General features: G+C 37.5%; 2 protein-coding genes across 4 annotated transcripts in view; both read left to right on the top strand.

Moving 5' to 3' along the window:
- Positions 1-22,188, top strand: part of thrb (thyroid hormone receptor beta) — a 219,338-nt gene that overhangs the window by 33,821 nt on the left and 163,329 nt on the right. The window lies entirely within an intron of this gene.
- On the top strand, positions 12,540-17,015 carry LOC127420748 (uncharacterized). Its single transcript, XM_051663270.1, has 3 exons — positions 12,540-12,577; positions 14,733-14,830; positions 15,032-17,015. Exon 3 carries the CDS (start codon positions 15,431-15,433, stop codon positions 16,487-16,489), a length of 1,059 nt encoding a protein of 352 aa, XP_051519230.1. The 5' UTR covers positions 12,540-12,577; positions 14,733-14,830; positions 15,032-15,430; the 3' UTR covers positions 16,490-17,015.

Raw genomic sequence — 22,188 nt, 5'->3', positions numbered from 1 at the left:
TGCTGTTAGACACAAAGACGTGCTTGAAGAAACACACTTTATTATATTTTTAAGAACAGACAAATGAAAAGCCATCAGTGCTTGTGTCTGATTCGCTGTTTGTTCAGAGGCGTGCAGCACAAGCCTGTCATGTGGAACACACACATGTAGCGCGAGCCTGTCTTGTGGAACAAGCACATGTAAAGAGTTTTCACTCTTTTTTCTCTGTTTCATTCAACTGAAAACTGTTTGCAATTATAATGTTGTCTATGAGAATGCTGCAAATGACTCGTTCACCTTGAACCCAAAATTGAGTTCTATTTTCTTTTCTTTAGGGAGCATTAACTGTATTACCAAAACACAAAACAAACACAATTTCGATAAGAACAAACATTTGGCAGCATTATTTTGGGAACAGGGAAGGGAATTTATTAGGCTTATTTATTATGATTATTATATTAAATGTATAATTGTCTTTAGCTCTTAATCTGTAGGCTATTAATAATTTCCCACCTGTTGTTATTGATGGATGCTTGTGTGATTGCAAATGGAGCCATTGGAGATGGGAAACGTTTGGATTTGGGGAGGTGGTTAAATACGATTTTTTGATCACTTCGTTATTTTAATAGCTTTTTCGGTTTGTTTAAAGTGCATTTTGAATTTAGAAATGTATTTTGTTTAAAGTTTTCGTGTTTCAATACATTTATTTAATTTTTAAAGCAAAACCAATAAAGCTAGCATTAGGCTCTGCACTATGCCATAAGTCATAAGTGCAAAGTCAGTGGGCATGGCCATGAAGGTTTGTTATTTTCTTGCAAGCATGCGCTAAGTCTAGGTGCAAGTGGGTTTAGCGAAATTGCATGCGCTACGTGCTAATGGGCTGGATCAAGTGCAATTTAATTCTGAGGTTCTTCCTCAGTTATTGCACCGTTTGCATCCTATTATATAGTTAATTCCCTCAAGCACCAGCGATATAAACCAAGACAGCACATTCATAAGAAATTGGTAGTGTAAATGGACTGTATGTAATGAATTAGAAGAATAAAAATATGGATACGCTCATTTTATATGCTTATAAATGTGATTCTTGTCAGGATTTGGATGTGCACTCCAATTTTTTACAGAGAATGTAAGTATTTAATAATGATTTTCATCTACTGACACACAAATCATGGCTACTATTAACAGTGATTGTATCGGCACACACTTCACTTCTACCGGTCGATTTCGATTTTGAGCAATTAAATGTATTTATTGAAAAACAAAAAAAAAAAACCAAATATATTTCTAAATTCAAATTACACTTCATACGAAATGAAAATATATTCAAAATAATGGAGTGGTAAAACAAATCATACCAAATCCAAATATTTTACTCTCTCCAACTTCTTCCAACGGCCCCTTTTGCAGTGACCTATAAAATCACTCTACAGTGAAAAATACCAATGCAAATTATATCACAAATACAGTTGTAAATATAAACGTAATAATAATAATAATAACAATAACAAATAACAATTGAAAACAATAACAGATCTCTATATAGATCTCTATTAATGACCTACTTACATTTATCAACTGACTTGCTATAGCTAGTAAACAGTGTTTCGACAAACATTCAGTAGACTTTCAGTAGCCTAAATTTAGATCTTTATTAATGACCTACTTACATTTATCAACTGACTTGCTATAGCTAGTAAACAGTGTTTCAACAAACATTCAGTAGACTTTCAGTAGCCTGTATATAGATTTCTATTAATGACCTACTTACATTTATCAACTGACTTACTATAGCTAGTAAACAGTGTTTCAACAAACATTCAGTAGACTTTCAGTAGCCTGTATATAGATCTTTATTAATGACCTACTTACATTTATCAACTGACTTACTATAGCTAGTAAACAGTGTTTCAACAAACATTCAGTAGACTTTCAGTAGCCTGTATATAGATTTCTATTAATGACCTACTTACATTTATCAACTGACTTACTATAGCTAGTAAACAGTGTTTCAACAAACATTCAGTAGACTTTCAGTAGCCTGTATATAGATCTTTATTAATGACCTACTTACATTTATCAACTGACTTACTATAGCTAGTAAACAGTGTTTCAACAAACATTCAGTAGACTTTCAGTAGCCTGTATATGATCTTTATTAATGACCTACTTACATTTATCAACTGACTTGCTATAGCTAGTAAACAGTGTTTCAACAAACATTCAGTAGACTTTCAGTAGCCTGTATATAGATTTCTATTAATGACCTACTTACATTTATCAACTGACTTGCTATAGCTAGTAAACAGTGTTTCAACAAACATTCAGTAGACTTTCAGTAGCCTAAATATAGATCTTTATTAATGACCTACTTACATTTATCAACTGACTTACTATAGCTAGTAAACAGTGTTTCAACAAACATTCAGTAGACTTTCAGTAGCCTGTATATAGATCTTTATTAATGACCTACTTACATTATTTTTGAGAACATCAGCTCATTAAAAGGTCATTAATAAAGATCTATATACAGGCTACTGTATAATAGTTTCCACCATTTTAACTTATCTGATATGACTAGCAATTGTTGTCTAATGTCATCGTTACCTAACTTTTGTAACGTTATTTATTTTGAAATAATTGTTTTCAATAAGTCAAAACAACTGTGGAAGATATGCTACTTACCTGCTAATAGGCCTTATTCACGCTAGTGCCATCTTTGATTTTGAATGTGAGGGATAGACTTACCACATCTTCAATGGCACAAACTGTATAAAGCTGGATAAAGCTCCAAGATCACATTTGATTTTCCAAAACTCATGTTGTCTGGAGTTCTTTGCATACGGAAAGTTCTTGGACAGATATTTTATCAATGTTTTGTCCACATAACTATCCAAAAACACTTTAAATTGCAGTACAGCCCATTGAAGACACTGTACGTCTATCCCTCACAGCCTCGTCGTCATTCCCATTAAAAATCAAAGATGGCGCTAGCGTGAATAAGGTCTTCGGATATCCGTCTTTTTATCCTTCCATTATTTAATTATTTATTTATTTGAGGGGAGGGGGCGAGTTTTGTTATCATTAGTGACATTCGCTCTGATCACCTGTAACCATGGTTACACCGGTGGTATTCAAACTACCGATGTAATTACTAAAACAGTGTTCCTCCACAAGTAACTTGCAGTTCTATGCTAGAGGGCCAAAAGTTACATAGTGTAGCTTTAATAAACAAGTATAAAACACCTTTTTCATTCTCTTGGATGGATTCTTTTCACAGATCGTTACCGGTGCATATTATGACCGCATGTAATGTTCCCTGTTTTGTAATATAAATGTATAAAAACATATGAAAACATATAGCGTTAGTATTAGCGCCATAAATGCAGAATGCAAGCATGACAAATGGCACATTGTCTACTTCTTATACATTATTTACATCATCATCGTGTGGTTTAAACAGCTTCTTTTACATATCTCGTTCAGTTCATATAATAAAGCACGTACTTAAGCAATATCATACGAGCAAGAGTGCGATATGGCCCTAAATCAGCACAAATCACAGCAGTGCTGATGTAGGGCCATATCGCACTCTTGCTCGTATGATATTCCTTAAGTATAGCACGATTGCGAGTGTGATATTGCTTATAGACAACAGTTCAATGAACAACTAAATTTTAAAAAAATTGGAAAAACTGAGTATGTTCATAAAAAACGCATTTGTGCATGGAACTACTTTCTTACGCGGCGGATCAGAATCTGCTGTTGCTGGTTCAAACCAAATGATGCGTCCAAGCCTTCATTAGTAATTCAAAAATGTCACTTCAGAAATACTATCACGACTTGTGCTGTTTCTAACAAGTTATTAGATAAACAAGGATGGATGGATGGATGTGTGTGTGTGTGTGTGAGAGAGAGAGAGAGAGCGAGAGAGAGAGAGACAGAGTGTGTGCGAAGCAGAGATGCTGTCAGCTTTCTGAAGATCAGCTTTTTCAGTGGAAAAGTTGCCGTCTAATTGGGGGTATTTCTCCCTATTTCGCGGTAGCCAGTGCGCAAGAGTCATTCAGTATAGAAACCGCAATCTTCTCCGCCATTTTGAACAGTTTGTCCACTCCAATGTGGAAAGTCCGATAAGCGACTTCAGTTTGTGTAATTAATCAGTCTGTTGTGTCTCTCAGCTGTGATGAGCTGTAATGCTGAAGTTGTTCGTTTAAAGCCATTTAAAGCTATTTCCTAGCTTCAGTAGTAGTAATACAAGCAATCATATAGTGCTGTATGTAAACACTGGCTGATGCGGATTCACTTCACGTCACCTAACTGGCTCGTATTACACACACAAAAATGATCTTTTGCCACCATCTGCTGCTAACATATATAATGTCAAAAAATAAATAAATACATGTAAAAAAAGACAAACAGTAGCTCTAAACATATATGCAGTGCTCTTACACTTTAGTTTAGAATGGCACGAATATAAGCAGAGTGATACACACAGTGAAACGTCCGAGTGCTGATGGTGTGAGACCATCAGTACTCATGGAATATATCTCGTCCAATCAGATTCGAGGACTGGAACTAACTGTTGTATATTCATTGATAACACATTTTAATGTCACATTAGTTCATATTTTATGTCTGTTGACAGGACACTGTCAGTCTCGTCTGTAAATGCTCCTCTAAACATCGGCCCCAGCTTAATGGTCCGTGTCCAAATGTTCACAAACAGTATACCGTTGCTCAGCTGTTTCAACCTTCTTTGTAGCTCTGAAGCGAATAACGGCGAAAAAATTTGCTGTGAGTGTAGCGGAGCTTAACGATACATTAACTGTCTATTATGTTCTGATTGGCTGTGATCATGTCACATTGGGTTTAGTGTGTTGCATCACGTCTGGTTGTGTTAGGTCTAGTGGTTGACTGATATATCGCCTAGGCCGATAAATCGGCTGATATTCAGACTTTTTTAATTCAACCAGTCCCGGTTCGTTTTGATGTTACTTGCATCGTGTTACTACAATAACAGACCGGTGTGCAACACAGTGTCATTTAAACGGTCCGCATAGCAGATGCGTTTGAGCTCATAATGTTAAAGTGCTCGTCTGTTTCATTCTCCCTCTCTCTCCTCAACAGTTCCCTGTAACTTTTAACTGTCTTGCCTAATGATAAAAAGGCAAATATCAATCAAGCTAATATCATATACCGTCTGCAAATTTGACGGTCACTCCGTGACAATCCAAGCAGGCGATCCAGGCCGTTTAAACTGTCAGGAGATTGCTGCTCACACTGGATCCGCACGAGCACATGAGTGAAATTTCAAAGTAAAAGTGATTTATGTGTGCTATAAGTAAATGTCTTATTCACTATTCACTGTATGTACAATTGGTTCGTTTCTGTATTTTTTGAGAAAATGCGATTGTTAACGTGGACATGCCATCCATGGTTTCTGGACCCCTGTGTGTACTGTTATTTCCTTTTTCCTAATATATTAGCAATTTCTTTATGTGCAAATAAATTACAAAAATTTGATGACTAAACAGAAATCAAAAGAAACTATCTGCCATTTTTTATATAATTTTTTACAAAGTTAAAGTTTTGTGTGAAATGTAGTAAATACAGTACTAAATAACAGTTTTTTTATTTTTTATTATTTATGTTATTTACTACATTAAATTATGTGATATTGGCATTGTATCGGCCTATCGGCCACCCTGCTGTCTGGTTATCGGCATCGGCGTCGCCCATTAAAAAACCCATATCGGTCGACCACTTAGTTAGGACACAATGTTTGCTCTGTTTCTTGAATTGTGATTTTACAGTTGTGGCCAATGAGCAGTTGGCCCCACTGAATATTGTCCAAAGGCCTGTATTATCATTGACCGTAACGCTAGATTTCTCATGACTACTTGTCATCCCAGTTTGCAGCTGTTCACACCAACAGTAGAATGATACACACTCAAACAAAGATAACACACACACACACACACACACACACACACATAATCACAGCACAAGTGAATATTGTCCAGTGCTTGGAATGATTTGACATTATGTATCTGTGGAGCAAATGTTCTGTCTTTGAAAAGTTGTTTAGCTTTCTCTGCCTCCCATTGAGTGACTCTTGTGCAACTTGAAACCTTAATCTCTGCTTGACTGTTTGAAAACAGTTAATGTGATATAGGATTTTTTTTGCCTGTTTTATTATTCACCAGGTGAAAATAGCTTAAGAGTTTGTTCAAATCACTAGTAATGCTTGACTTAGAAAGCACCACTAATAATTAGGGATGCACCGATACCGATAAATGATCATTCACAGCTCAATTTGGCCACTACAGATTGATAACCGTTAATTTACTTCATGCATTTTAACCTTAAATGGAGTCGCTAGCTAATCAAATAAAAAGTACTGACTAGAAACAAGGTTTTGTTTAAAAGTTGGAATCTGGACTTCACAATTTGACCAACTCTCAACTGCTGCTATTTGAGGTTTGTCAGATTTCGGCAGAACATGAACCAGAAGTGTGCCTATATTAAAGATACATGCTTTATGATTTGAATGAGATATACATGACCTTACACTTGCATAAATAGTTTGTGCCCCTCTATATGAGTATATAGGTTCATACCACCAGCGATATCGCACGACGAAGCGACATGATCCTATTAATTTTCAATGAGAGCACAGCAACTTCCAGCGATACGAGCTGTTGCGGCCGGCTACAGAGATCACCATAGCGAGCGACAAGACAAGTTTAGAAAATTTTAACTTTATGCAAATGACGAGCGACTACCACTGAGCGTGAAGAATGGAGCTCACGTCATCCGTCTCCATGCAGTGAATGTGATACTGGAGTTGACTCGAGTGCAGGCAAGATGAAGATGTAAAAAGTTTCTGTGAGCGATTTTTCTGTTCTGTATCATTCGTGTGTAACCACATACATGGATATGGGCTAATAAAATGATGTGTGAAAAACCGTGTCGGCATGAATGAGTTTGATTCATATATTGATATAACGTTCGTCTTGTTTAATGATATGATGCAGGTTATATAAAATGCTCTCCCCTGGAGAGTGTGCATTTTTAGAGGCAAAAGAACTGATTTCTTGCCAAATTAAAATGATATCTTAGTTTTATCAGCAGTATCATCTGTCATCAGCATTTCAAAAGCTATGGCCAGATGTGCAGTCCACCAATAATGTTAGAGCGGTGGCAGCAGTAGGGACGCCCACCAGCGACACAGATCGCAGAGTCTAGCAACACCAATGACAATGCCACTGGTGGTGTGAACGGGGATTTAAGGAAGACTTCATACTTTAATGTACAGTTGAAGACAGAAGTTTACATACACTTAGGTTGAAGTCATTAAAACTAATTTTTTAACCACTCCACAGATTTCAATTTAGCAAACTATAGTTTTGGTAAGTCGTTTAAAAAATCCTTGGATGGTACCACATTCATCTATACAAACAATAGTACGCAAGTATAAACACCATGGGAACACGCAACCTTCATACAGCTTATGGTGGAGACACATTCTGTCTCCTAGAGATGAATGTAGTTTAGTGCGAAAAGTGCAAATCAATCCCAGAACAACAGCAAAGGAACTTGTGAAGATGCTGGAGGAAACAGATAGACAAGTATCTATATCCACAGTAAAACGAGTCTTATATTGACATTACCTGAAAGGCTGCTCAGCAAGGAAGAATCCACTGCTCCAAAACCACCATAAAAAAAGCCAGACTACAGTTTGCAAGTGCTCATAGGGACAAAGATCTTACTTTCTGGAGAAATGTCCTCTGGTCTAATGAAACAAATATTGAACTGTTTGGCCATCGTTATGTTTGGAGGAAAAAGGGTGAGGCTTGCAAGCCGAAGAACACCATCCCAACCGTGAAGCATGGGGGTGGCAGCATCATGTTGTGGGGGTGCTTTGCTGCAGGAGGGATTGGTGCATTTCACAAAATAGTTGGCATCATGAGGAAGAAAAATTATGTGGAAATATTAAAGCAACATCTCAAGACATCAGCCAGTAAGTTAAAGCTTGGTCGCAAATGGGTCTTCCAAATGGACAATGACCCCAAGCATACCTCCAAAGTTGTGGCAAGATGGCTTAAGGACAACAAAGTCAAGGTATTGAAGGTACATCACAAAGCCCTGACCTCAATCCGATAAAAAATTTGTGGGCAGAACTGAGAAAAGTGTGTGCAAGCAAGGAGGCCTACAAACCTGACTCAGATACAGTAGTTCTGTCTGGAGGAATAGGCCAAAATTCCAGCAACTTATTGTGAGAAGCTTGTGGAAGGCTACCCAAAAAGTTTAACAATTTAAAGGCAATGCTACCAAATACTAACAAAGCGTATGTAAACTTCTGACCCACTGGGAATGTGATGAAAATAAAGCTGAAATAAATAATTCTCTTTACTATTATTCTGACATTTCACATTCTTAAAATAAAGTAGTGATCCTAACTAACCTAAGACAGGGAATGTTTTCTATGATTAAATGTCAGGAATTGTGAAAAATGTTTCAGATTTTTGTTCATCTGCAGTGTGAAAAAGTTTTGGCTTTATTATTCTATAAACTTTGTTTAGATTTTTTTTTATTTTATTTTTTTTATCCCTAAACCGAGACCAAAATTTCTAACATTAACTCCACCTAAGCTTTCAAGCTGCATCCACCAAACTTGGCAGAAACGTTTAGACTGTTCTGGATTTGTGTGTTATGTCTTTTCTAATCTTTCAGACTTTGAACTCAGGAGCCCAGGTTAGCAGTTTTAATCCAAGTCAGTTTCTCAACTAATCATACAGTGATTCAGCCATCAGTGAGTTCACTATTGACTACCAGAGAACCAGGCATTTATAACATGTGATCACTGATGATCTACTGTTGATGAATTACTGCTCATTTTGTTATATGAAAATGTTCACATTGTAGTGTTTATATTGTAATACATTGTACGTGATTGTAAGATTGCATATTTTCTTTACCTTATCTGTTTGTAAGAGCACCTAGGAGCCCCTGTTGTAAACCTTGCAAACTTTAGCAAATCTAGTAAAAAAAAAACAAAAAAAACAAAAAAAAAAAAATCCCCATAAGTACCTGTTTTAGCCTATTTATAGCCTGATATCTTCTAAACTAACTTGGCGGTAAAGCACCCGACAAATAAATTATGTAAATCGGTTAGTTTTACATGATGTGCATCGAAATACAGAAAGGTGAAAGGGACAATGTAGTGTTTTTTTATTATCACGTTTTAGTGTTAAAAGCACTCAATTTCTAATCTTCGTGTGTATCTGAAGCTAAGACAAAAGTTAGTGGGATCTTTTAGTTTTGGTTTCAGTAATATTTAAATATTTAGTATATAAATTACATCTCACAGATGTAACATTTAAACGTTTATTATAAGGTGTATTATATTCTGATATTTCATCAAAGGTTGTCGCCATATGTATCCACAGAGTTCTGGGCTAAGCCTCACATTTTCACTGACCCTAGAAACGCCCCTGCTCCAAAACAGTACTAAAATAGTCTCTATTTAACCACAATCACTTATTCTTTTTCTGTTGGCCTAAATGAAGAATTAGGCCAAACTTGAAGCCTTAAAGTCCTTTCTAGATGGTATATGAGAGCGAACATGAAGGCTTTAATACTCCAACTAGCAGACACATGTCTCAGCAGCTAATGACGGAATTCCTTCAGATTTCTACACTAATCAACACATTAAAGGCTGATTTATAGGCTGATTTATAGAACCTATGCCTTAGGCTACACGTAGGTGCGGCATATACGGCGTAGCCTACGCCTAACCTGAAATGTACCTCTTCAAAAATTTAACAATGTGTGCGTTGATGCAGTCCACAACAACTGTGATTGGGCCACTTTATAACCAGAGACCTTCCCCCAGCATGACAAAAAAGATATCTGAGGTTGTGATGAATATTTTCCAAGTTTATTTTAAGATTTATGCATCATCGTATCCACTGATCAGTGATTGTGTCACAGTGTTTTGGGCTAGTTTAGATGTTGGTTATTTTGCCTAAATGCATTGTAAAGATTCTAAGCTTTAAAATGACACCCATTGTGTGACACCCAGAATGACGCAGACACACCAACTCAGAACAGTAAATGCAAACCAACGCGTTGGCCACTACACGGAGCAGACAGCGTACTGTAGGTTTGGCTCATAAACCGTCCTAAAGACTGCAGTCCAGAAATCATCATTTGCTGTATTTTCCCTACAGGAGTACATTAAAATGCACTCAGTAACTTTTTGTTCGTGTCATCTTGGACTTGCAGTGACACCTAGTGGTGTGGATGCAGCATCATTAAAAATCAATAGTTTTCAGTTACAGATGTAATTGTAGAAATTCACTATTCACAAACAGCCATGATTAATTTAATCCAAGAGTGAAAGTGTCCAGTAACAAGATGGTTACTGAGATTAAGTGAGTAGTATTCAGCTGGTCATGTGATCCTAAAATGGCAGCCCTCATGAGGGAACCCTTCCCCCATGTAGAATAAAACAGCTTTTATAAGGTTACTGATATGACTACAGTCCTCATCTTAAGTGAGTGGTCATGATTTTATACATAGGTTTCAAAATTACTATTTATTTCTTTAGGAGTAAAATGTTTTTAATGGAGAAAAAATTACTGAGTGCACCTTTAAATTGAATAAGAACACGAATGAGATATGAGCTTTAGTGAAGATTTAAATTTCAGTCTATTCTTCCAAAACGCCTAGACTTGGAATATAAGGGTTATGGTCTTCTTTTATGGTGCTTTTTTTGTTGTTTTTACAGTAAATATCACCAACCACTTACCTTAAAAAAGATGCTTGGACATTCGTGGGTCAATGACGTGACACCTACATTTTCTGTCCAACTGCATTTTTTTCAGTTAAAAAAAAGGTTTAAATGCATAAAAAGATACCATATACACTATATTGCCAAAAGTATTCGCTCATCTGCCTTTAGACGCATATGAACTTAAGTGACATCCCATTCTTAATCCATAGGGTTTAATATGACGTCGGCCCACCCTTTGCGGCTATAACAGCTTCAACTCTTCTGGGAAAGCTTTCCACAAGGTTTAGGAGTGTGTTTATGGGAATTTTTGACCATTCTTCCAGAAGCGCATTTGTGAGGTCAGACACTGATGTAGGACGAGAAGGCCTGGCTCACAGTCTTCGCTCTAATTCATCCCAAAGGTGCTCTATCAGGTTGAGGTCAGGACTTTGTGCAGGCCAGTCAAGTTCTTCCACACCAAACTCGCTCATCCATGTCTTTATGGACCTTGCTTTGTGCACTGGTGCGCAGTCATGTTGGAACAGGAAGGGGCCATCCCCAAACTGTTCCCACAAAGTTGGGAGCATGGAATTGTCCAAAATCTCTTGGTATGCTGAAGCATTCAGAGTTCCTTTCATTGGAACTAAGGGGCCAAGCCCAGCTCCTGAAAAACAACCCCACACCATAATCCCCCCTCCACCAAACTTCACAGTTGGCACAATGCAGTCAGACAAGTACCGTTCTCCTGGCAACCGCCAAACCCAGACTCGTCCATCAGTTTGCCAGATGGAGAAGCGTGATTCGTCACTCCAGAGAACACGTCTCCACTGCTCTAGAGTCCAGTGGCGGCGTGCTTTACACCACTGCATCCGACGCTTTGCATTGCACTTGGTGATGTATGGCTTGGATGCAGCTGCTCGGCCATGGAAACCCATTCCATGAAGCTCTCTACGCACTGTTCTTGAGCTAATCTGAAGGCCACATGAACTTTGGAGGTCTGTAGCGATTGACTCTGCAGAAAGTTGGCGACCTCTGCACACTATGCGCCTCAGCATCCGCTGACCCCGCTCTTTAATTTTATGTGGCCTACCACTTCGTGGCTGAGTTGCTGTCATTCCCAATCGCTTCCACTTTGTTATAATACCACTGACAGTTGACTGTGGAATATTTAGTAGCGAGGAAATTTCACGACTGGACTTGTTGCACAGGTGGCATCCTATCACAGTACCATGCTGGAATTCACTGAGCTCCTGAGAGTGGCCCATTCTTTCACAAATGTTTGTAGAAGCAGTCTGCATGCCTAGGTGCTTCATTTTATACACCTGTGGCCATGGAAGTGATTGGAACACCTGAATTCAATTATTTGGATGGGTGAGCGAATACTTTTGGCAATATAGTGTATATGTAGTACCTCTCCAATATATGTACTCACTTGAACTTTTCAAAAACCTTTAGTTATTTGTAATTTTTCTGTTATTTAAAGTGTCAAAATATCATGTGGTGCGACCGTCTGGCCATGACTGCTGTTTTGAAAACTTCTTTGAAATTACTCTAAAACTATTCAAATTTATTTTCTGCCCTATTTGGCATGATTTCCAAAGTGTTTTGTAGTCCTGTACAAAATTGCAAAGCAATTGTATTTATATTTCCATCATAATATACAAACAAACTTTGTCCGATGATGTCCATTTTATTAAATATCATGTGGTGCGACCATCAAGAAATGATCACTTTGGGACTTTTATGTTGAAATCCATTCAAAGACAGGAAGTTGCTTGATATACCAGTTTGCCAAGGACCCATGGAAGCAGCAAGCAGGTTTGTAACTCTCTCTCAAATTTGGAAAAAAAATTACCTTTTTAATGGCTGGTATGTAGTTGCCACATTTGGATATCATGTGGTATGACCTCAAAAGAACAATGAATATTAAGTTTTTTCTACAAATATATATTTTTATTATAGATTTAATAGTGACCTTTTGTGGGAATCTAGCTTGTTTTGTTTAGGTGGCTAATTCTGTGCCTTTAAATTTGAACTGAACTTGAAAATATCATGTGGTGCGACCATTGCAGAGTGTTTTCCATGATAGATATACAGGTGCATCTCAATAAATTAGAATGTCGTGGAAAAGTTCATTTAATTCAGTAATTCAACTCAAATTGTGAAACTCGTGTATTAAATAAATTCAATGCACACAGACTTAAGTAGTTTAAGTCTTTGGTTCTTTTAATTGTGATGATTTTGGCTCACATTTAACAAAAACCCACCAATTCACTATCTCAGAAAATTAGAATATGGTGACATGCCAATCAGCTAATCAATTCAAAACACCTGCAAAGGTTTCCTGAGCCTTCAAAATGGTCTCTCAGTTTGGTTCACTAGGCTACACAATCATGGGGAAAACTGCTGATCTGTCAGTTGTTCAGAAGACAATCATTGACACCCTTCATAAGGAGGGTAAGCCACAAACATTCATTGCCAAAGAAGCTGGCTGTTCACAGAGTGCTGTATCCAAGCATGTTAACAGAAAGTTGAGTGGAAGGAAAAAGTGTGGAAGAAAAAGATGCACAACCAACCGAGAGAACCGCAGCCTTATGATTGTCAAGCAAAATCGATTCAAGAATTTGGGTGAACTTCACAAGGAATGGACTGAGGCTGGGGTCAAGGCATTAAGAGCCACCACACACAGACGTGTCAAGGAATTTGGCTACAGTTGTTGTATTCCTCTTGTTAAGCCACTCCTGAACCACAGACAACGTCAGAGGCGTCTTACCTGGGCTAAGAAGAAGAAGAACTGGACTGTTGCCCAGTGGTCCAAAGTCCTCTTTTCAGATGAGAGCAAGTTTTGTATTTCATTTGGAAACCAAGGTCCTAGAGTCTGGAGGAAGGGTGGAGAAGCTCATAGCCCAGGTTGCTTGAAGTCCAGTGTTAAGTTTCCACAGTCTGTGATGATTTGGCAATGTCATCTGCTGGTGTTGGTCCATTGTGTTTTTTGAAAACCAAAGTCACTGCACCCGTTTGCCAAGAAATTTTGGAGCACTTCATGCTTCCTTCTGCTGACCAGCTTTTTAAAGATGCTGATTTCATTTTCCAGCAGGATTTGGCACCTGCCCACACTGCCAAAAGCACCAAAAATTTGGTTAAATGACCATGGTGTTGGTGTGCTTGACTGGCCAGCAAACTCACCAGACCTGAACCCCATAGAGAATCTATGGGGTATTGTCAAGAGGAAAATGAGAAACAAGAGACCAAAAAATGCAGATGAGCTGAAGGCCACTGTCAAAGAAACCTGGGCTTCCATACCACCTCAGCAGTGCCACAAACTGATCACCTCCATGCCACACCAAATTGAGGCAGTAATTAAAGCAAAAGGAGCCCCTACCAAGTATTGAGTACATATACAGTAAATGAACATACTTTCCAGAAGGCCAACAATTCACTAAAAATGTTTTTTTTTATTGGTCTTATGATGTATTCTAATTTTTTGAGATAGTGAATTGGTGGGTTTTTGTTAAATGTGAGCCAAAATCATCACAATTAAAAGAACCAAAGACTTAAACTACTTCAGTCTGTGTGCATTGAATTTATTTAATACACAAGTTTCACAATTTGAGTTGAATTACTGAAATAAATGAACTTTTCCACGACATTCTAATTTATTGAGATGCACCTGTATGTCCTAGATTGGCAGTTTTTGTGCTTTTATATTCAATTGATGATTTATATACATAAAGTACTTTATTTTACTATTATTTGGAATAGATTTTTATGCAGTCATTTGAGTCATTTTTTCTAATATTTAAGACACAGTGGTTTATCTTTAATCTTTGTACAATATCATGAGAAAAATACAAAATAATAAAATAATTTAGAGCATGTAATTTCACTTTGGTAATTATGCAATTATTATGCATTCATTATTTATGTATTTATGTATTTATTTATTTATAACTGTTTTAATCTATTTTACCAGATGCCACTAACAAGCATAGTAAAAAGCGCTTGCCATAGGCAGCGTGTTAATTCTGACCCTGCAGCAAGAGTGGAGTACCTTGCTAGGAGAAGAGAAAGGTATGTTTAAAAATGTTAAAAATGAAAACTATAAATAAAGCAACATGAAGTATATATTGCTCTTGTGTGTTTTTCATTACCTGGAGGAAATACATTTTTTTGTTAACATGTTCATCTCCTGTCATCTAATATTTGTCCAAAACAAAATAGACTATACACTGTAGATTTATGGCATGATGCTATATTACATTACTGTTTCAGCTACCAGAGAAGAAAATGTCAGGAATCACAGATTCCATATGTGAAGTCAAGTGAGCTGCCAGAGAGAGAGAGAAAAAGAAACAGAAAAATGGAGGGCTGCATCCAGTGCTTACAGGGAAAGGAACAAGATGGCAAATGCTGTGTTTGACCTTACACCGCCATCTATGGAGATAGTTCTGGTTGATGTAGATGTAGCACAAGAGCAGCCAGAAAATGCAGATCAAGCTGTGGTAGACCCCATACCTCTGAATAAGGATTTTAATCCACTAGTGTCCTCCACACCAGAGAGAGATCAGAGAAGGAATACATCTTCAGCAGAGAAACGTATCAAAGGTCTGCAGAAAGAGAAGTGTAAACTGAACAAGCAGGTCTTAACATCTGAGGAAACAGCTAGCAGAGATGAGAAAACTAAATTATAAATCCAGAAAGAGTGAGAAAAGGTTAATGGCAAGACAAAGAGTATGTCTAAGTGAAAAATTCAAGCAAAGGGGGTGCAAGAAACTGTCAGCAGAGAGAAAGCAAGCTGTTATTGATTTTCTGTCCAGAGATGAAAACAGTCATCTTTTGGCTGGGAAAAAAAACACCATCACCAAAAATAAACAGAAAATGCAAAGAAGAGTTCTAACAAAGCCCCTCACTGAGCTCCATGCACAGTATCAAACAGAGATGGAACAGCATCTCTCCATGTCTTACAGACAGTTTGCCAGAAGACGGACTTTTTATATCACAGAGCCGAAGACCAGGGATAGAGATACATGTGCATGTGTGGTACATGAGAATGTCCAGCTATTGGTTAATAAACTCACCAAGAGAGGGCTGTTGAAGACAACCAGCATCTCAGAGTTAGTGAGTATGATTGTGTGTGACCCTAAAAACAAAGCATGCATGGATCGTGCATGTCCGAAATGCTACTTTGATGAAGTTGAATTTCCTGAGACAGACCATACTGAGGTTTCTTGGGAACAATGGGAGCGGGTAACTTCAACCAACGGAGAGAAAACCTTTGCAAATGTTTTAAAACAAACATACAAAGGGACAATCCAAGACTTAAAAGAGCTGTTCAACAAAAAGCTAGAAGCTTTAGCCATACATCCATTCAACTGGATCCACCAAACAGAACAGTTTCGTGACCTAAAACAAAATCTAACTGAATCTGAAGCTGTTCTTCACATTGATTTTTTGGAAAACTATGCCTGCAAGATGAGTACAGAAATACAAGCTTATCATTTTGGAGGCAGCCGAAAGCAGGCCACAATACACACTTCTGTCCTCTACACAGTCCATGGCACCAAATCGTATGCAACACTGTCAGACAGCCTCCGCCATGATGAGCGGGCAGTGTGGGCACACCTGGAGCCCATACTGAAAGAGCTTCGGGCAACCTGCCCACAGATTACAGTTCTACATATAATCAGTGATGGACCCATTACACAGTACAGGAACAAAGCAAACTTTTAACTTCTTAGTACTGTGCCTTTCCTTTCTGGGTTCAAGCATGTAATGGAACTATTCAGAAAAGTCCCATGGAAAGGGTGCCCCGGATGGCATTGGTGGTGCCTTAAAGAGGGATGCAGATGTCTACGTTCAATGAGGAGGCGAGCTGCAGACTCCGCTGGACTTGTACGAGATGCTGGCCAAAACATCAGGGTCAACTATTACTCACCATTGGGTAAGCGAAGAGAGCATTCAGAAGTATGATGAGCTGATTCCAGGCAAATTGATGGCTGTGAGGGGCACCTTAAAGATACACCAGGCTTTTGTCTTCACAAGCTGCACAAATTAGTCATAGGGAGGTGTCATGCTTCTGCAAGCATGCAGAAATGAAAACATGCCTATGTTACCAGCCAGTGAAAGTAGACCTGAGGGACACCATGTGCCACACTGAGGATCCCTCAAGCACTCCTGAGCCACCAAAGGAACAAGCTAGTCTTTGAGACTTGAGTGGCAAGTTTGTGATTGTAACCTATGATGAACTTCCATATGTAGGCCAGGTCCTTGATTTGTGTTCATGAAAATTCTGTGAAATTTTAATAAAATCTGGTTTAAATCTATTTTTTGTATGGAATTTATCATTTATTGATCTCTTTAAATAGATTTTGGTCTTCATGTCATTTGGAGCGACCACTCATCATGTGGTGTGACCAATAATAGCAATAACTCTATTAAATTCAAAATAAAATATCTAATTTATGTGCCTGAAATATTAATCACTGATACAGTATGCTTAAGTGAATAGTAGTTTTTAAACATTTTTATCAGTTTTAATGCGATTTACAGGAAAAATAAGTCTTAACTACATTTAAGAATGCGACTGTGACATTGTAGAACATTGTAGAGATATGAGATCATTATTTATAAAAACAACAAATGCAAATACTTTATTTCTACACTTTATATTACTGAGAACTTGTTAAAAATGTTAAGCATATTAAGGAAAATTAATGAATTTTAAGATAAATCGCGGTCGCACCACATGAAATTTTTTTTAGGCCACAGCCAATTCATCTAAATGAAAAAACACAAAAATCACTTAATTTACAATTTTAATATGAATTTGTGTACACAACATTCTTAATGTTTGAACAACTGCAATAGATATTCTTATTTTTTGTATTTTAAAATTGGCCTGTTGAAAATCCTTACGTCATTGACCCAGAATTGTTCATATTCCAGCCTCTAATTTTGCTCAATTTAGACTTGGTTAACAGATATGTAATAGTTTGACGTACTTTAAGATTGTTTATGACTCTGTGGGAAAGTCAAATTTGTATAATTTATCTTATAATTATTATTAGTGGTGTTTGCTCATTCTAGTTTCACTTATCTTCATCTTAGTTAGGGTTAGTGATTTAAACAAATCTCTGACTGGAGCTGTATCTAGAGACCAAAATATCATAGACACCCGTGATAAGCAGGGCTAGAAAAAAATTAATTAAACATTGATAAATGTATAATGTCATGTAAGGTGAATGAATGTTTTTGACTCAAAGTTTTGTGAAGGGTCTAGAAAGGCTGCAGAGAAGAAAGAAGTTGTTGATTGTTTGAGCCGGTGAGAGAGAATGGACTGTTTGTTTACACTCCGACTGGGATTTCAGCGCTACAGGCTACATCAAGAAAATTAGATTTGAAGGGAATCTGAACAATCAAATTGTGCTTCATAATACAGTGGAAACAGAGTAAAAAATGTGGGTTTTTGTCTGTGAATAGTGGCTGCATGATCCTTGTTATTTAAAGAAGGCATTTGATCCAGACACAAGCTAAATCAAAGTGTGGAAAGAAAATCCCAAGACAAAGCTTGCAGAACGGCTCATTTTTCTTCAGGAAAGTGTGAACTATCAGTTTGAGTTGTTTTTAGACAAACACATATTGAAGAAGGCCGAGTTGCTTAGAGACGGGGTCGAGTCAGGCACGGAGAGCGCTTACCCTTGTTTAGTTGAATTTAAATCGTGATTGATTGGAAGTGAACGTAAGCAAGAGCGTGTTAACAGATGAGGACATGTAATCAGCTCCGTATGAAACCGATCTGTGTTGATCCCACTGATAAAATGCTGTTGTTTGGACCATTGTTTCAGTGACAGGACCTGCTGTTGAGTAAAGCCCAGTGCACATTGTATGATTTATTTCTGTCCTTTATGATTTTGCTTGTCAGATTGTACAATATAATAAGATTCTTGGGCAGAATCAAAGGCAAGCAGTGTGAGATCAAGTCTTTCATGTCAGACTGTAAAAAATACTAGGGTTTTTCCTGCATTGAACATTTTTCGGCGGACACCAAAGTGAAATTTCGGACCACCAAAGCAAATTTTATGACATAAAGTGCCGAAAGCAAGATGAATAAGCGCTAAATGTGTGTCTCATGTGGTACGCTGATGTGCGCGGGGTGATTGAAGATTGGTATCACTTGTGTGTCTCGCGATCCACCGAGAATCTCTCGCGCAAATGATGCGCTCTTCTCTATCCTACTACTATATACTGGACAACCATGGTAGTTGTATTAAAGTTACGTTTTTAAATGTGTTTAGGCCTTTATTTTTTTCATAACAAATAAACAGTTTATTTTTTTAAGAAAGACTACCTAACTAACAACTGACCCAGGAAAAACCCTGTATAGATTAATACCGTACAAATTAGGGCTGCACAATTAATCGTATTTTAATCGCGATCACGATTTCTGCCTCTCACGGTTAATTAAGCATAACCCTCTACAATATTAGTGAGCTAGCAAACAGAAATGATCAGCCAGGTAAGTTGCAAATTGTTGTTGATTTTCATTTTAGGCTGTGGCTAAGGATGATAGACCAAATCACAAGCCCTTTCATAGTCCATTTTCACCTCACCTGACCAGTTATGCTCTCTTCAGAAGTTCACCACTGACCAATCACTGTTTCACTTTCTAAGCACACTCTGAAATACTAAATTGCAGACGTTTACGAGAATCGTATGTGCGCCACACCGATCTGTAATACTACACATACTCAGAACACACATGAGGATAATGGTACAGTGAAGATAATTCATTGATAATGTACTGTATTTAATATACAGAACAGCTGTGCTCTGAGTTCAGTTTGGTTTGTGCACGTGCTGACAGCACTCAATATAAAGCGCTCCAGATTTACTTCAGTTGCACATTTGTGTAATTCCAAAAGTGGCTTTAGAAGGCAGTATATTGTTGATTTCCATATCATTGAACAAAAGCCTATCATTGGCCTACAGTCTTCAGCAGTGGTCGGGAACCTATGCAGCGCACATACGATTCTCGTAAACATCTGCGATTTTTTTATTTCAGAGCATGCTTAGAAAGTGAAACAGAGATTGGTCAGTGGCGAACTTCTGAAGAGAGCATAATTATGTGTTGATTACATGTGGTTCTTTGTCAGAACTCAAGTGGCTGAAAATAATGTCAAAATGCAAAAAAATCTTAATGGTCCTTCATTGTCTTTATGCAAAATATAAAATAATATATATAGAGATTTATTTTATATGTAATTTTTTTTATGTGACCTGGTCATTTTCTTGATAGGTTTTATGAGAATCACCTTATCGTAGAACTTCAGCGGAGGCTAAGATTCATCGTAAAGGTAGTTAAGTGGCTGTCTGTGAGCAGGAAGTGATCAAAGACTAGAGATTTTACCCTACGTCAAAATAAATCTTTGTATTAGACTGCAAAATCGCAGCCAAAATTTTATAGTTTGCACAGGGCTTAACACATCGCAAACTGCACAGCGCTTTGTTTTGCACCGTCTGATTCAAGATGATGTACGTTAGATGATGTTGTCAACCACAACTAGCATCACGGTCTTTAGAAGTTGATCAAAAAAAGTTGATTCTTTGCAGTATTTCTCTGTACAGCCTTTGCATGCTGTGGTTCTTCACTTGATGTGGTGCATGTGGTAGTGTGGAGATGCACATTAGCTCAGACGCCGACAGACTGTGGCGGCTTTATTTTAAATCTTGACTGTCTCTTTCTCAAATGCCTGTTTGTCATTACATACAACTGCACAGATATACAGTAAGGACCCTTACAAAAAGTACTGTGGTTGAGAGAGCTGGTATCAGATGGTAATACCATGATACTGTAGGTGGGCAATATGACCAAAATACTCAACAGTATATGGCCAAATGTACAGTATGTGGACATCCTTTCAAATGTACAGCTTTGGCCATTCCAGTAATTGTAGTAAAAATCTACAAATCTCTACATTTACAACATGGGATCGTTCACCCTAAAAATGTAATTATCTCATTATTTACTTACATTATTTACTATGACTCACGTGCATCAGTTCTCACGTGTTTCAAATGCCAATGTAATTACATCACATGCTTACCGCTGCAGAACGAAAGTATGATGTAGAATTAAAATAGTACTTAAATATTACTTAAATTAATCTTTTTCGCACCAAAAGCGATCTTGTCGCTTTAGAAGACATTAAAGTTACAACTGGTGTCATATGGATGATGTTTATGCTAACTGTCTGTGATTTTTGGAGCTTCAAAAATCAGATCACCATCCACTTGCATTTTAAGGACCTACTGAGCTAAGATATTTTACTAATTTTCTTCTAGTGTTCTAGTGAAGAAAGAAAGTAAGTCAAACACACCTGGGATATCATGAGGGTGAGTAAATAATAAGAGAATTTTCATTTTTGGGTGAACTTTTCCTTTAATGTGTCAAGTATTGGCAGTGCTTCTGGTTGGCATTGTTACCAGTTTGCAGGTACACCAGATGCGAGCCATGGTATTCCAAAGCAAGAAATGTAGCTCCTCTTCACAGAAATATTTGAGCAGTTTTTAGAAACATCTAAGCAGAGAGCGGCTCTTCTCAGAGTCATAATTCATTGGCGTTTGGATTCCTCATGATGGACGTTTTTCTCTTTGGTCTTGTTGCCTTTGCTTTGTCCTCATCATGCCCAGATAGTGTGATGAACATGTCCTGGAATCTGAGAGCAGCTGTGGTGTTTGTGACTTCAACACTGGTGGAGGTTTGTCTGAGAGATCAGAGAATAGACTGGCGTCATGGTTTAATCTCAAAGGCCACTGGTCTGTGTTGTCTAACTGTAATACCGACATAGTGTTGTAAGACAACAAACTTGATTTAGCATTTAAGAACGATGCAGTAGGAGAGGTATGGTGAATATGAAAAGTTTGTGTACTGTACTGTTAATGTGGTGTTTCACACGTGACAAGGCAAAGAGAAAACAGCAGGAGCTGTGAAATGGTCCTTATCGTTCATGGTGGCAGCTTCTCAGTCTCCGCCAGGCATAGGTATCTCAGTAATAATGCGAGTTACAAGATGTGGTGTAATTCAGACATCTTTATTAAATATCTCCCAATTAAACGGCCTTAACAATAGTAACACCTGTAGAGTCAAGAAACATGCACTCTTTCTCTGATTTCCTTTCATGTCTTGTCCTCATGAAGTTCAAGCAGCAACAAGTGAAAAATGAACTAACAATATAAACATCCAACTAAACTCAAAGGCAGGGAAGGAATTTATAAATAGAATAATTCTTTATACAATATTAAGACACCATAATATAATAAATATAATGCAAAAATAAAATAGAAATAACCAAGGAATAATATAATAATTATATGAAATAATGACAATGAATCAATCACCAAAGTGTCACATTAAGTTTAATTACACCTAT

This window comes from Myxocyprinus asiaticus, chromosome 30 (assembly GCF_019703515.2).
Source record: "Myxocyprinus asiaticus isolate MX2 ecotype Aquarium Trade chromosome 30, UBuf_Myxa_2, whole genome shotgun sequence".
NCBI lineage: Eukaryota > Metazoa > Chordata > Actinopteri > Cypriniformes > Catostomidae > Myxocyprinus > Myxocyprinus asiaticus.
This window is presented reverse-complemented; position numbering and strand designations above follow the sequence as displayed.